The 14,175-nt window shown below is 45.2% G+C and overlaps 1 protein-coding gene across 7 annotated transcripts in view; it reads right to left on the bottom strand.

The window, feature by feature from the left end:
• The window catches only part of ccdc9b (coiled-coil domain containing 9B), a 34,049-nt gene that overhangs the window by 17,122 nt on the left and 2,752 nt on the right, over nt 1–14,175 (bottom strand). For 3 of the 7 annotated variants that reach the window (XM_031580002.2, XM_031580003.2, XM_031580005.2), the window contains exons 2-5: nt 8,388–8,483; nt 7,128–7,253; nt 6,591–6,755; nt 5,845–5,994 (exon numbers count right to left, since the gene is read on the bottom strand). In XM_031580002.2, coding sequence (XP_031435862.1) covers nt 5,845–5,994; nt 6,591–6,755; nt 7,128–7,253; nt 8,388–8,483 — 537 coding nt within the window. The other 4 variants (XM_031580006.2, XM_031580007.2, XM_031580008.2 and 1 more) reach the window with 4 other exon arrangements.

Genomic DNA, 14,175 nt, shown 5'->3' with positions numbered 1-14,175 from the left:
TGATATGCTAAACCTCTCGGTTGGACAGCCTGAGAAAGACAGTGAGAGTTTTCAAGTAACTAACCAGTCTTGGCCATATCACTTTCACATTCTGATTACCTGTTTTTAGAACTTTGGATATGTGTACGTAATACTGTGATTTCTATATTCTGTTATGTGTTTATTCCTATGAAGTGTGTGTGTGTGTGTGTGTGTGTGTGTGTGTGTGTGTGTGTGTGTGTGCGCGCGTGTGGGTATGAATAGGATGTTGGTCTATTCGTAGTGCTTATGTTAGGTTGTGCTCTGTGTTTTATCGTTTCCTTCACCTGCCAAGGGACTTTAAATGGAAATTAGCTAGTGGCTAAAATTGGGCACAAAGCATTTTCCCTCTTTTCTGAGATTAATGTATTTTGTACATGGTCCCTGATATAAATAAACGTAATACAAATAAATGAATAAATAGATAAACAAATAAAGTACAGGACATTTCTTGTCCACTTTCTTATACACCCTGAGGCCTCTTTAGGTTGAGTGTATCTAGTGGACTGGCTGGAGTTGCACTCTGGAAGGGTAGCTGAACAGTATCAGGGAGAGTGGGGTTGGCATAGTTATGGCTGTGGGTGTGGTGGTAGCAGACAAACCCAGTGTCACTGCAGGATTTACGACACCTCTAGTGACTCTTGGAAGAGCACAAAGACACTGACAAACACAAACTCACATAAACACAACCAAACACACATACACTGACTCATACATGTTCACACACACACACACACACACACACACACACACACACACACACACACACACACACACACTGACTCATACATGCACACACACACACAATGTGTCCTCCTTCTCTCCCTCTTCACTCCCTCTTCTCTCTCTACTGTGCAGCTCTGGCTCCCTGCCACCTCGCTCTCTGGTCTGCAGCATAATGAGTCTATTCAGAGCTGAGAGCAGCCAAATGTTAATTAGATTAAATCATTCTTTTCACTGGGGTGGGGAACAATATGCCAAAGAAGAGAGGAAGAGGGATGGTGAGAGGGAGAGAGAGAAAGAGAACGACATAGATGAAAAAAAAAAGGAGAAAGATAATACAGAGAGCGACTTCTAAAAATCCACTGTTCGGATGTGGGGAGACAGGGTTTGGTTTGTCCATTAGAGTGCTACCCAATAGTGGACAGTCGCTCTCCTCTCCACTGACAGCTGCTGTAATCTCAGTGCGACTGCACCACAGCTGAGCCCTCTGGCACGGCGGCCATGACCATGGGGTGCAGGATCCTTCAGCTACAGAGTGCATACATACAGACACAAACACCAAATGAATATACACCAATGCTCAAACAATCAAACACACACACACACACACACACACACACACACACACACACACACATCAGAGAAACATGCACAAAAATCCAGGCCAGTAATCACCAAGTGTCAAGATCAAATGAACATTACTCAGAATAGGACGGGTGTGAACAGGCACAGCTAGTTCATTTCAAAGTTAGGGTGAGACCTTGCCTGACCTGGACCATATTAACACCGCTGCACTGGAAAAAAAAAAACAGCAAGGATCACAAGACACCCACGCTTGCGTTTCAAAAGCAGATGCTCGTGTCCGAAGCCTACACTTCACATGCACTCACTCTCTCGCTCCCTTTCACACACACACCTGCACGCATACATGTGTGCACACACACACACACACACACCTGTGAAGTTGCACCCGGACACTCCCAGCCTATGTGTGTAGGTGCAGTGTTTCCCCTAGGTTTACAGCTTTGGGGGGGGGGGGAATCATGCGCTTAAAGGAATCATGGTGTTCATGTGTTTCTTTTAATGACAGCAGTCAATATAACAACTGAACAATTATTTTAACTGTACATTGAACTAAACATGTCTATTTATGACAATTATCCCCAAAGTGTGCAGCTTTTGTCACTGCAGTTTACCTTTTTGGCCTTCTGGAAGAAAATGTTTTGAGATATTTGCGGCCTAAAATTCCTGATTTCGCAGGAGCTTTTCCAAAAAGTTGCGATGAAAGTTTTTATTTGTAGGTGTTTTTTGCAATGAAATTGCCGAAAACAAGTGAAAGTTGGGATATAAAGTTGCGAATTGTCCTCTTTGTAATTATAATTGAATTATTTGTTGAAAAATAACTGATTAATAAACAAACATTAATTCATCAAGAACAAAACGATTGAGAAATGGTCATTTTAATAACCTCACCAATATGCCAAACAAAAGATTACCAGGACAAAAATGTAGCAGAATAGGCTTTACTTATCCACAACGAAGTGCACATGTTGGCATTACAAAAGGACCATCAGTAAGACTGAATTAAATGTTATGAATGTCTCAGGCTTCATATGACGAAAAAAAAACAGCCTGTGTCACTATGATCTGTCTCGTCATCTAACGTCCTGCCTGTGTTTCTGCCGTTCTCATTCTATGCTTATCAATCTGTTTTGCTATCCTTGTTTATTTATTTTATCCGTTTAGGTGTTAATGTTCAATTTCATATATTAATTTAAAGTCGTCCAATTTAAAAAGTCATCCATTCTTCAACACTAGCTGCTACCTTATCTTCAAACAGAAAGTAACGTTAAATCTCCATGGTAACAGCTCTTGAGGGTTTGGGAAATAATCAGATGTATTGCTTCCTTCATTATTCACAGCAAAATAAATAATGTTCATTACATGTCATAGATTTATTACCAGACTCTATGTAAAAAGGGCCACGCACAACTTGCGGAAAATGATAAAAAATGGAAGCCAGATCTATTTCTGAATTTTCGGTGCGGACATGGGCGTACGTTCTGTTTCCACGTCTGTTGTAGCCATTCTCATTAGGCCTCATTCTCGACCCTACCTAGGAAAAGATCGCTGGATTCATGAACGCCTGGAAATGTGTTTTTTAAAGCTTAAGTGTCCGTAGCTGTGCACTGATTCTTAAGCCCAATTCTGTCCGCTGGTGGGAGCGTGCTCACCTGTGTGTGCGCGCACGTGTCTGTGTGTGTGTTTGTGCGCATCGTAGCGGAACTCCGCCATGCGTGATACAGAGAGCAGAGAATTGTAATCGCGCGACCATGTAGAGACAGAAATTACATGCCGTCGTGTAAATAAGATAAATAACATAAGGCTATTTATTTTGTTTAATAAAATAACAAGCTATAGACCTGTTCTATAGGAAAGGTAATCTTAAATGACTTCCGTTGTGATCTGGCGCTTTATAGAAAATAAAATTGAACAAAATTAACTTGACCTTCCAGGAGGGGCGGGGGGGTGCCGTTGGGGGGGCGGGGCGCCCCCCTAATATAACGGTAGGGGAAACACTGAGGTGTGTATATAGATGTTTGCGTCTTACATGTGTCTCTTCGTGAGCATTCAAAGACGAACACTGTGCAAGCAAAGCTGTGTGTGTGTATGACGAGCCTGTGTACAGACAAGCATGCATGTGTGTTTGCATACTGCCACTCAGAGTCTGGTGTGTTTCGTTTAGGCTTGTGTGTGTTGTTACATGTGTGTTTATGTATGTGTTTATGTGTTTACGTGTGTGTGTATGTGTGTGTGTGTGTGTGTGTGTTTACGTGTGTGTGTGTGTCTCCTGACTGAGCGATGTGGCATTCCAGGGCACTCGGCTGATCGTGCGGGCCAAGTAACACCCCCAGAGCTGGGCAAACAGCTGTTCCTGGGCTGGGCTGGGCTGGGCGGGTCGGCCCCCTGACACATGGCACAGGGGAGGAACCGTGGCGTGACGACCGTGAGCAGAGTAACGACACATGCTCTCACATTCCCAGTTATGTAAGCCCACTTCACCTATGACACCAGGGTCCAATATAACCCTCTACTACTAAGCCAGCTTCTCTTTCCACAGATATTGACTTAACATACATAGTACACAGATATATATAGTAAACATAAGCACATACAGACAGACATGCAGACAGATACACAGCCAGCTAGCTAAATAAATGGACAAGTCATATAAATACACAAATAGGTATACATGGTCAGCTAGACAAGCCAACACATAGACAGGGATGAATAGTTAGACTTTTACAAACTACAGGAAGAGATTGATAGATGTGGCATGATCCCCTTGAGTAAGCTAATGAATCAGACAGAAAGAGGACGGTTAAGCAAGGAGTGATAGTTGTGGTTTGCATGATTGATTGACTGAAGAGCTTGCCACAGTTAAATGTGAAAATGTGCCATAATCGGTCTCAAACATGTCGACACACACACACATGTATTCAGACATACACTCAGTTTCACATGTGCATGTACACACACAAACACACACACGCACACTAAGTAGTACTAAGGAGATGCATTTCAATTGCCATCAGTACTTGACAGACTCCTAAAAATCCTCTTCCTTATCAATCAATTAGGTGGCCCCACCCCCTGACCTGTGGCCAGTGTGTTTGAAGAGAGCAGGGGAGGGGCTTCCCCTTATGTCTGACACTTATGCAAAACAGGGCAGCGGGGCGGAGAACTCAGACAGGGGAGGAGAGGAGGGGGTCCCAGACAACAGATAGAGAGCGTGACAGAGAGGAGGGAGAGGGACAGAGAAAGAGAACAAGAGGGCGGGTGAGAGGAGGAAGAAGGGTGGAAGAGAAAAAGAAAAGAGGAAGACTGATGGGGAGAAAGAAAGAGGGGGAAAAAAGAGAGTGTAGCCAGTTTCTCATATGAACTGCGGACAAGGTCAGGAGAATCAGGTCCTGCGTTTCCCTTTCACACGTGTGGCAGACAACAGGAGATTGTCCATGTCAGATGCGTTCTCACCTGGAAATATTCTGTTTGGTTTATCGTATGGTCACAAGACACAGGACAACACAGGACGACACAGGAGAGCAAGAAAGCCTTATAGCTGTTCCTGGCTGGTGGCTACCAGCAAATAGAACTAAACATGTAAGCTAGACATTATTTAGCCAGGAAGTGACCAGTGACAAGGGTTTGTCTCTCTCCTGTGCCACTGTACGGTCAACCAAATGGAGTATTTACAGTAGGTGAGAAGGCGTCTGACACGGACTATCAAATGATGGCTCACCAGGTAGAGCTGGAGTTCCCATCACTAGTGTGCACATAAGTGCACCAGAACGACAGAGAGTGAAATCGAGAGTGAGAGAGACACATGTGCAACATTTTAAGAAAGTGAGCGTCTGATGGTGTATAAAATCAATTAAAAACAGACAAACCAGACAGAGAGGGGTAGTGAGTGATTGAATGAGTAAATTAATGAATGAATGAATGAATGACCAAGCAGATTGATAGACAGAGAGACTGGGACTTAATTGAGTGAGAGAGAAAGACACTCAACAGGCGGTGCATGAGTGGGAATGAGAGCGAGTGAGTGACTGATAGAGCAGACTGCGACTAGACTGAGAGAGAGAGAGAGAGGAAAGAGGGGAGACTGAGAGACAGACTGAGAGAGAGGAAAGAGGGTAGACTGAGAGACAAGAAGGCGGGGAGTGTGTGAGTGAGCCTGCTGAAGTGAACTGATGAACAGACATCACGCTGATTTATGTCAGGCTCCTGCACTCTCATCTGCTGCCGTGGGAACACACTACACTGCTCACATAGGCTAGTGTGGGAATGTTAGTGTGCGTGTGTGTGTGTGTGTGTGTGTGTGTGTGTGAACACAAGATCTCAACAGTATTTGTGCCTGTCTCTTTCTTTGTAGTGTTGGCATATCACTGTGTGCATGAAGAAATTGGTGCATGTTTTCCATCGCTATCTGTGTGTGTGTGCACATGTTAGGCAACTGTGTGTGTGTGTGTGTGAGTGTGTGTGTGAGTTTTGGGTTTGTGTATGTTTTTATTTGTGTGTATGTGTGTATGTTGAGAGCGCCACCTGTGTCTGAGAGGTCCTCTTGCGAGACTGGCTGTGTTTTCCTTTCCTGGAGGACTCGGTGCGGTTCTCCTCGTCATCCTCAGCGCTGCTCTTCTTCCCACCAGGTCTCTGAGGGTTGGGATCCGCAGACTCACTCACCACTCGGGTGCCCTGAGGTTCCGAGCACGCACACACACATAAGTTGGTTAAATCTTCACCTAACCTTAACTGCGAACCTTAAAATCTTCAAAATACAAGTAGTACACCCCTATAGCCCAGGGGTGAAGTGCCATGCCAAAACACCCACAAATCACCATGACAACAATGTGCAGCACTTCCCTAAACATATACTGAACACTTTTGAGCGTAGCCCCTAGATCCAGAGAGCACCAGCCCCAGATCTTCACCAGCAACCACTTTCACCAGTTTCCACATAAAATGCTTAAACTAAATGTATTTGAACTATATTCTTGAGCTGTATTGAGCATGCCTTGCGTTTAATGCCACTGTCTAGAAGCCTTCTCACATAAAGCACATTTATATAGAGTTATATAGAGTATATAGGAGGAAATATTATGTCATAATTTAAAAAAAAATGACAAAAATGATATAATCGCATTATAATGTAAAATATCATATTATGATACTCAGCATACTGCCTTAAAATGACCCAATAATCGTGACATCATGAAGTACGATTGCTGGCCCTCTGTTGTATCCCTTCTGTGTGTGGCAGTGGCCATAAGTTCCCCAGGTGTCATCCTCACCTTACTGTTTCCCACCATGGTGACGAAGAGTTGGCGTCTCTTGCCGCGGCCCATGCTGAACTGGTTGGGGCCACCGTCGGCCGCCTCTCCCCCACCTTTAGGGCTCTTGTCCTGGGGGGAGCCACCGCCGGACCCAGCTTTCTTCATCACCACCCGCGGCTCCTGCTTTAAGATGGAAGATGGACGTGCAAAGAGAAGCGGGGAAGGAGCAAGAAATGAGCAACAGAGAGAGCAAGAGAGCGAGAGAGAGAGAAGGAGAAATGAAAAGAGAGACAGAGAAGGAGAGAGAGAGAGAGAGAGAGAGAGATGAAAAGAAGTAGAGAGAGGAAGAGAGAGGAGAACCTCTTCAGTATCTAGCTGTTAGAACAGAATTAGGACACGTTTGATCTACTCATCTGGATATGCCTGACAGCATGTGGCGGGAACCCCCACAACCAGTCACACACAGAATATATTGTATCTGTCTGTTTGCCAACTTGCTTCTGTTCGCCAAACAGAGTACCAAGAGTATCAAAAACATTGAGAAGGGACACTGACCTGTGCAGCCTCCACATACACACTCACATTAGTGGTCTTGTTGATGGTGATGGAGAGCTCCTCTGTCTTACGGCTCTGCAGAGCCATCCCCTCCTGCTCCGCCTTCTTCTTGTCCTCCTCCACCTCCTGATGGACAATTAAAAAAGGTGGAGATGGAGAGTGAGCAAGAGGGGGAGAGAGAGAGAGAGAGAGAGAAAGTGGGAGAGAGAGCTGGAACAAAAGAAAACACAGCTTGGGGGAGAAAGTGCTATTCCTTCCTGACACGCTCCTGGAGCTCCAGTGATAGGGCATAGATAGAGTCATGGGTACACCACCCAGGGAGTACACGTCCTGATGAAGATGGAGATCTGCACTGTACAATAGTGCTGAATGAAGAAATATGAATGGCAAGTGTATAAGTTGATCCCTACCTTTAAATCTGACTGTATAAAACACATGTCATTTTGTATGCCTGTACCGTTAATATAGAGGTACCGTTTATATGGGACAGAGTTCAACCATACGATCATCAAATTCGAATCATCAAATTCGACCACGCAGTTAACAATGTATTATGTGGACAGTCACTTGTGTTGGACTAATCTGAAGGAACATTTTATGTGTGATCACAGTTTGTGTGCACCTTCTCATAAATCCCAGTCAATATGCCAAGCAGTCAATATTCATTTATAGTTCTGGAATCTAGGTTATATTTGCATGAGAGAATGAAGACCGAGATTAGGAGAGAGGGAGTAAGAGAAAGTAGAGAGAGGACAAGTAGATGAGAGATGGAGGGAAGAAGAGAGGGAGAGAAAGAGATAGAGTAATAGAGAATGGACAAAGACACAGTGTGAACACAGAAAAGATGAAGAGTTTGAGAGAGGGAAGACGACAGAACCAGAGAGACCAAAGAAAGAAAGAAGCAGAGGAAGAGACAGACAATATTAATGGATGGGAAAGGAAGAGGAAAAAAAAGAGAAAAGAAGCGATCTGACTACATGATCAACTGCATCAGAAAACGAAGAGATTCAGGCTGCGAGGGGAGGATGACAGAGCAGAGTATGTGATGGGGCACACAGCAGAGAGAGAAGGAGAGAGAGAGAGTATGTGATGGGGCACACAGCAGAGAGAGAAGGAGAGAAAGAAAAGGACAAAGTAACTAAGAGAGTGAAGAGGAGAAAAACTAATAGAAACAGAGAGAATGAAAGAATGAAAGAAAGAAAGAAAGAAAGAGAGAGAGAGAGCGAGAAAGAGAGGGAGAGAGAGAGACATGCCACCCACCTGGTACCTCTTCATCAGTGCCTCATTCTTCCTCCTCAGGGCCACAATCTTCTTGTCGAGTTCCTCGTCCCTCTGCTTCATCATGTCTGTGGGACTCTTCAGCCACGGCACCGAGGGTGAAAAGATAGCACACAGCACAGAATAAACCAAATGAACACACGTCCGGTGGAGATGAACCCAACCATACATTCAATTCATTAGCCTTCACACTGGGTGTTCGAACACTCCAACATATGCTTTCCATGGGTAATATGGCCAACATCCACAAGATACACATTTACCAGGCCACGAAACAGGCTTTAAAAAATGAATATGCCTGACGAGTGTTAATGATTTGTCCACTGCAACAGCTGGTGACAGCACTTAAGACAGCATCTAGAAATCATTCAAGATGGTATTGGCAACTTCAGTATGCAATGTCCCCATCATCAATCACCAGTAAATATAAATAATATAATATAAATAAGACGTGCATTATCTGAAGTGCATTATTGTCTGTGAAAGACATAATGTCAATTGAATTATGGTATCGTAACGGTTTTAATTATCGGACGGTGTGTGTTATCGCCAAACGTTCGCTTTGTCATGTTAATCCATTATGAGACTGAGCATATCGATTGTTAATCCATTATTAAATTTAGCATTTTGATTGTTTAACAGAATGGCCGATGTTTGACACTGTCCGATAACTGACATAGCTACGCTAAGTATATGCATTCTGGTATTTATACTCAACACAAAACTCAATCCCAATAATGTTTCACAAGGATACACACCTGTTTCATTATCAAAACAAGATAAAACAGAATATAAAATAGCCAGCATTGCTCAAAAACAAACAAAATAAATAGTAAAAACTTCAGGAGTGTTCAAAAGGCACAGGCAGAATCACTATAATAACTGTGTGATACCTCCCACGCATAAGTGCCCTTTGAGTATACAACCTTATCTGAGATGCTGGGCTTTCAGACACAGTAATGGCACTTCCCGGACAAACAAAATCTGAGACCAAAAGAAATCAGTCTTGTGTCTGTATGTGATGAAGGCAAAAATGCTGTTTTTTGCTGTTGTTGATTGCAGAGGCCATGTATAGACCACAGGTCTGTGACAGAGTCTCTCTATGTGACTCAGCTCTCTAGACGCCCTCGCAGGGACAGAGTTAGCTGGCTTTTCAAACCTCATCTCTTCTGGGTCTTCAAGATACTCCAAGCCAACGCATTCTCTGGCACCAGTTTCCTAAGACGGTTGAAAACGAGCAAACAGTGGTCCCTGATTACTCAGTCCACTTAGGTCCAACAGAAGACGCAGATGCAGACATTTACTGGCCGTGTGTCCCCCGTTCATCATATCAGCATGAAGTGTGTGACACAAACATGTAATCAAAGTGACCATATCTTCAAGTGCCCATATCATCAATCACTGAACACTGACATATTAACATCACAAGATATCTCTTCTCCTGATTCAATCTCCCTGAGTATGTTAACAAGCACTCTCCAGTTTCTGTCTGATCTGATCCGTCTATGTGTACATCCGAATCCCCATGACTTAAAGCAGCACCACTGATATGTAGCGAGTGTCTAACACATGGGCAGAGCATTACTGTGATGAGTGTCACACGGGGGGGAATGTGAGACTACAGCATTTCAGGCATTCAGCCGTCAGCAGGGTTACCCAGGAGGGGCCCACAGTATCTCACACACACACACACACACACACACACACACACACACACACACACACACACACACACACACACACACACACACACACACACACACACACACACACACACACACACACACACACACACACACACACACACACACACACACACACACACACACACACGCCTGCCACAAAGTGTCATACAACACCGCTCACACCACTGTGACGAATCACATTTAGAAACAAAGTGCATTTCTACAGGGGTTTGCTAAAAGGCATAAGGTCCTACAGCTCCCTTAAATTGCAATGCAGATCATGACAGCCACAGTTCACCTGATACTCACTGAGATCACGCCAGCTTTTTACCCAGAAACCCTCATTACCATGTTCTGAGAAGAAGCATCACAGCTCTTCTATGGCAATGAGTTGAAGAATCTTTAAAAGGTTCTAGAATGAAGTTTCTTTGTCTGGGTTTAAAAAAAGCAAATACAAAAGAACACAACAGAACAGCAATTTAGAAGCTTGCAGTCAAAGAGCTTTTACAGACAAATTACAAGTGCCTACTAGGATCGTTCAAGAAACACTGACAGACGTAGCAAAGCGACTATCTACAGCTCAAGGCTCCTAATGTCAGACCAACAATGTCAAAGTGAATACATGAATGAATTCTGTGTCTTTTGTGGTCTTTTCTTGAGATAGCTACTCAGTGCTGTATCCTCTGATCCCAGAGTGGCTGGCTGGCCCCATCCTCCTGCAGGCAGGATAAACTTGTGCGCTCTTATCCCTAAAGGGAGACTCTATTATGGGCCAGGCATGTCTGAGTAATGCTGTTACTTTAAATGGCCGCAGGACTGGGAGATTGAGTGTGTTGCGTGTGAGTTGTGTGTGTGTGTATGAGAGAGAGAGAGAGAGTGTGTGTGTGTGTGTGTGTGTGTGTGTGTCTGATGGGGTTCGAAAGGGCACGTGTGACAAGGCCCAGAAGTGTCCGATCTTTCTCACAGCTGTCCTTAGTTCTTCCATTCAATCTGTCTCGGTACTTCCTGTCCCCTTCCCACACATCTCTCTGCCTATTTCCTTCAGAACTGCAAATGTACAAAAGACCTGGATAGGTACTGAGTGTCTCAAAACGCAGTGGGTTTGTGATCCCTATGGCAAAGCATACAAGAGGGGTGGAAGACATGCCTCAATGCTAAAGCTGAGTTAGTGTAACTTATGAATGACCCGCTTATGACCCGCTCTCTGTACTTAACAGCATAAACGTAAGTACTTGGTGACAGTTTCTGGAGTCTCCTGAAATGTCAGGGCACTCCTGGTACTACACGCGCCGGTAGTTTTACAGTGGTAGGTCACAGCCCAGTATTCTCAAACTTGATAGGCAAGAACTCAAGGCCAAAACGCTTCGCAGCTATTAAGCCCAACAGTGCTTTAGCATTCAAGAGGGCTTGAAAACTGTGTTGTTTGGCACCCCACTGTTTTAACTAGCGTACCTAACCTCCTTCCCAAGCATGGAGAGCACAGATAGATGGGACCCATTTTATGGAAGTGTTTGTAATAAATCAGAACACACACACACACACACACACACACACACACACACACACACACAGACACACACACACAGCACCGTCAGAACGAACAGAAACAGGGGCGGTGGACAGCCTCCATTAGTCTCCTTTATTGAGCTTAATGGGGGAAGGAAAGAGAGAAAGAAAGAAAGTGAGCGAGTGAGAGAGAGAGAGAAAGTGAGGAGAAGAATAAAAGAGAGAGAGGGGGAGAGGGAGAGAGGGAGGAGGCTGGGAGTCAGCTGAGCCTTCTCACGGCTCTGTGTGTTTACACGAGTGAGAAAAAAACCTGACCTCACTGAAGCCTCCCCTGGGTGAATACCTATTCAAAGGCAAATGCAGTGAGTGGGGTGCTGCCAAAACGCCACCGGCGCCACCGTGTTCCCTCTCTCTCACCGCTCTCACTCCCACGCACGGAGCGGTGCTCGTTTAGCGCTGATGCAGGCCTTCAAAGTGGCCCCCGCACAGGGGCTGTCAGATCAAATCCAAAGTGTTTTTTCTGCGGCTTAAAAGTCGGACGTGAGATTTGCCAGGAGCTTTTTATCTGTTCACTTTGAACTCTTACTCCTGTACATGGCAACACACTATATACACCTCTCTCTGATACAGACTAGTACGCAAATACACTCTTACTTTCTACAAACCACAAATATAAACAGACAATATCCCCCTCTCTCTCAGTCTCCATCCTACCAAGACAAACATTAATAATTTCAGACACAACACAGACAAACATATACATCAACATGTGCTTGTGTGCATGCATACATACACACACAGTCACACAGACACAGTGACACAGACAAACATAAAAACACGCGCACATACAAGCTAAAACTTTCCATGGACTTGCCTTCGAGATCTCAAAGCTAGGGGAAGCACGTTGTTATTCCTGTCCACGTGCATGTCACGATGCATCCACGCTGACGCATCACACACACACACAGTGCATAACAGCGCGCTCCGTGCACACGCTTACTCACCTACGGCTCACGGCTGATCAAAACGCATTTCTGACATGGACATTTCTAAAGGAGACCAGAGCGGCCATCAGCACAACACAGGCTGGCCAAAGAGAGAGAGAGAAAGAACGAGAGAGCGAGAGTGAGAGAGCGGGCGTGGGGGCTGCAGAATCAGCATGGTAGAGGCGCCAGGCAGGAATACGCAGTTCCCTCACCCTGCTCAGCCTGGCATGAAAAAAACACAGGGCACAATGCCCACTCCACTCGCCAGTCTGTCAATGGCAAGGGGAGAGGGAGACAGGCAGAAAGAGAAAAAAGGGACAGAGAAGGCAAGGGAAACGGAAAGGTAAAGAGAAAAACATAAAGTGTGCAGGGAAAAGCCCTGGGAAAAGGGCGGATAAATAAAAAAAGAGGAGTGGTAAAGAGAGTGGCAGACAGAGTGAAAATAAAGGGAGAGAGAGCTGGCTCTGCAGCGGCCGCCGTTCACCCACTGTCGCCACAGTAACGAGGGGAAAGAGAGAATGCTGGCCGCTCCATGTTACATTCTGCTGAAAGCAGAACAATGACTCACAGCGTTCTCTATCTCTCTCTCTGTTTCTCTCTCTCTCTCTTGCTCTTGTAGCGGGCTGAGCAGCCGGGTCTGTGCGCACGGAACCCTCCTGGGCAGTGCCACTGCGACAAGGAAAGGAAGGAATGGAGTGCCAGCCCACGGACTCATGAAGCACACCTGCACTGGAATTCTTTCTTTCCCTCAATCTGGGGTCTGCTTTCCACTTTGTTCTACTTGCTGCTGTTGGACGGGGGTAAAGGGGCTAATTTAGTTTACTTACTGAGGGTTATACGTTTCACGCGGGGAAATAACTTGACCGGCCAATCCCCTTCTATCCCCAGTGGACATGCCTGGCTCAGCGACCATCGGTAACTCACTTAAGATTCCCAGCATTCCTGTTTTTTTCTTAGCATACCAGGACAGATTGACAGCTTAACAGCACATAATCAAGTGCAAAAAAACAGAGCACTTTTTGAGCCACCAGGAGCATTCACACTATCGCAACGCTTGACCAATGTTTGAAAAGATGCCCAAATAAAATGGCAGATAACCAGGAAAGGGCAGCACCAGCAGCAGCAGCAGCAGCAGCAGCAGCAGCAGCAGGCCTGGGTAGAGGCAGAGATGTTGCTAGTTGACTTGGCTCTTTGACAGGCTGAGATGAGAAGCTGGAGCGGGTGAGAAGAGCACTGCCCCAGCGGTCTTGGTTGTCATGGGGGTGCCTAAACACAACAGGCCACAGCCACGGTGGGCAGGAACAGAGAGAGGAATGAGGTCACACAAGCACGCTCTCTCACACTCACACATGCACACGGACAAAACAGTCAGAGAGGGAGCTAGTCTGCGTCCCACCAGAGCAAAATAATAAATTAAAAAAACCTGATCTTTGTTGTTGTTTTTGATCATGCCGTTAATGACGACCATAGCCAAAATGTTTCCCACTTTCTTGTTGAGCTAATGCTTGTGAGCTAGTCTCCCATCCGGCCAAAGCGCAGTCTGAATATCAGCTCAAAACAAACCCCCACCGACAACAACAATAACAAAAACTC

This window comes from Clupea harengus, chromosome 14 (assembly GCF_900700415.2).
Source record: "Clupea harengus chromosome 14, Ch_v2.0.2, whole genome shotgun sequence".
In the NCBI taxonomy this organism is placed as follows: Eukaryota; Metazoa; Chordata; class Actinopteri; order Clupeiformes; family Clupeidae; genus Clupea; species Clupea harengus.
This window is presented reverse-complemented; position numbering and strand designations above follow the sequence as displayed.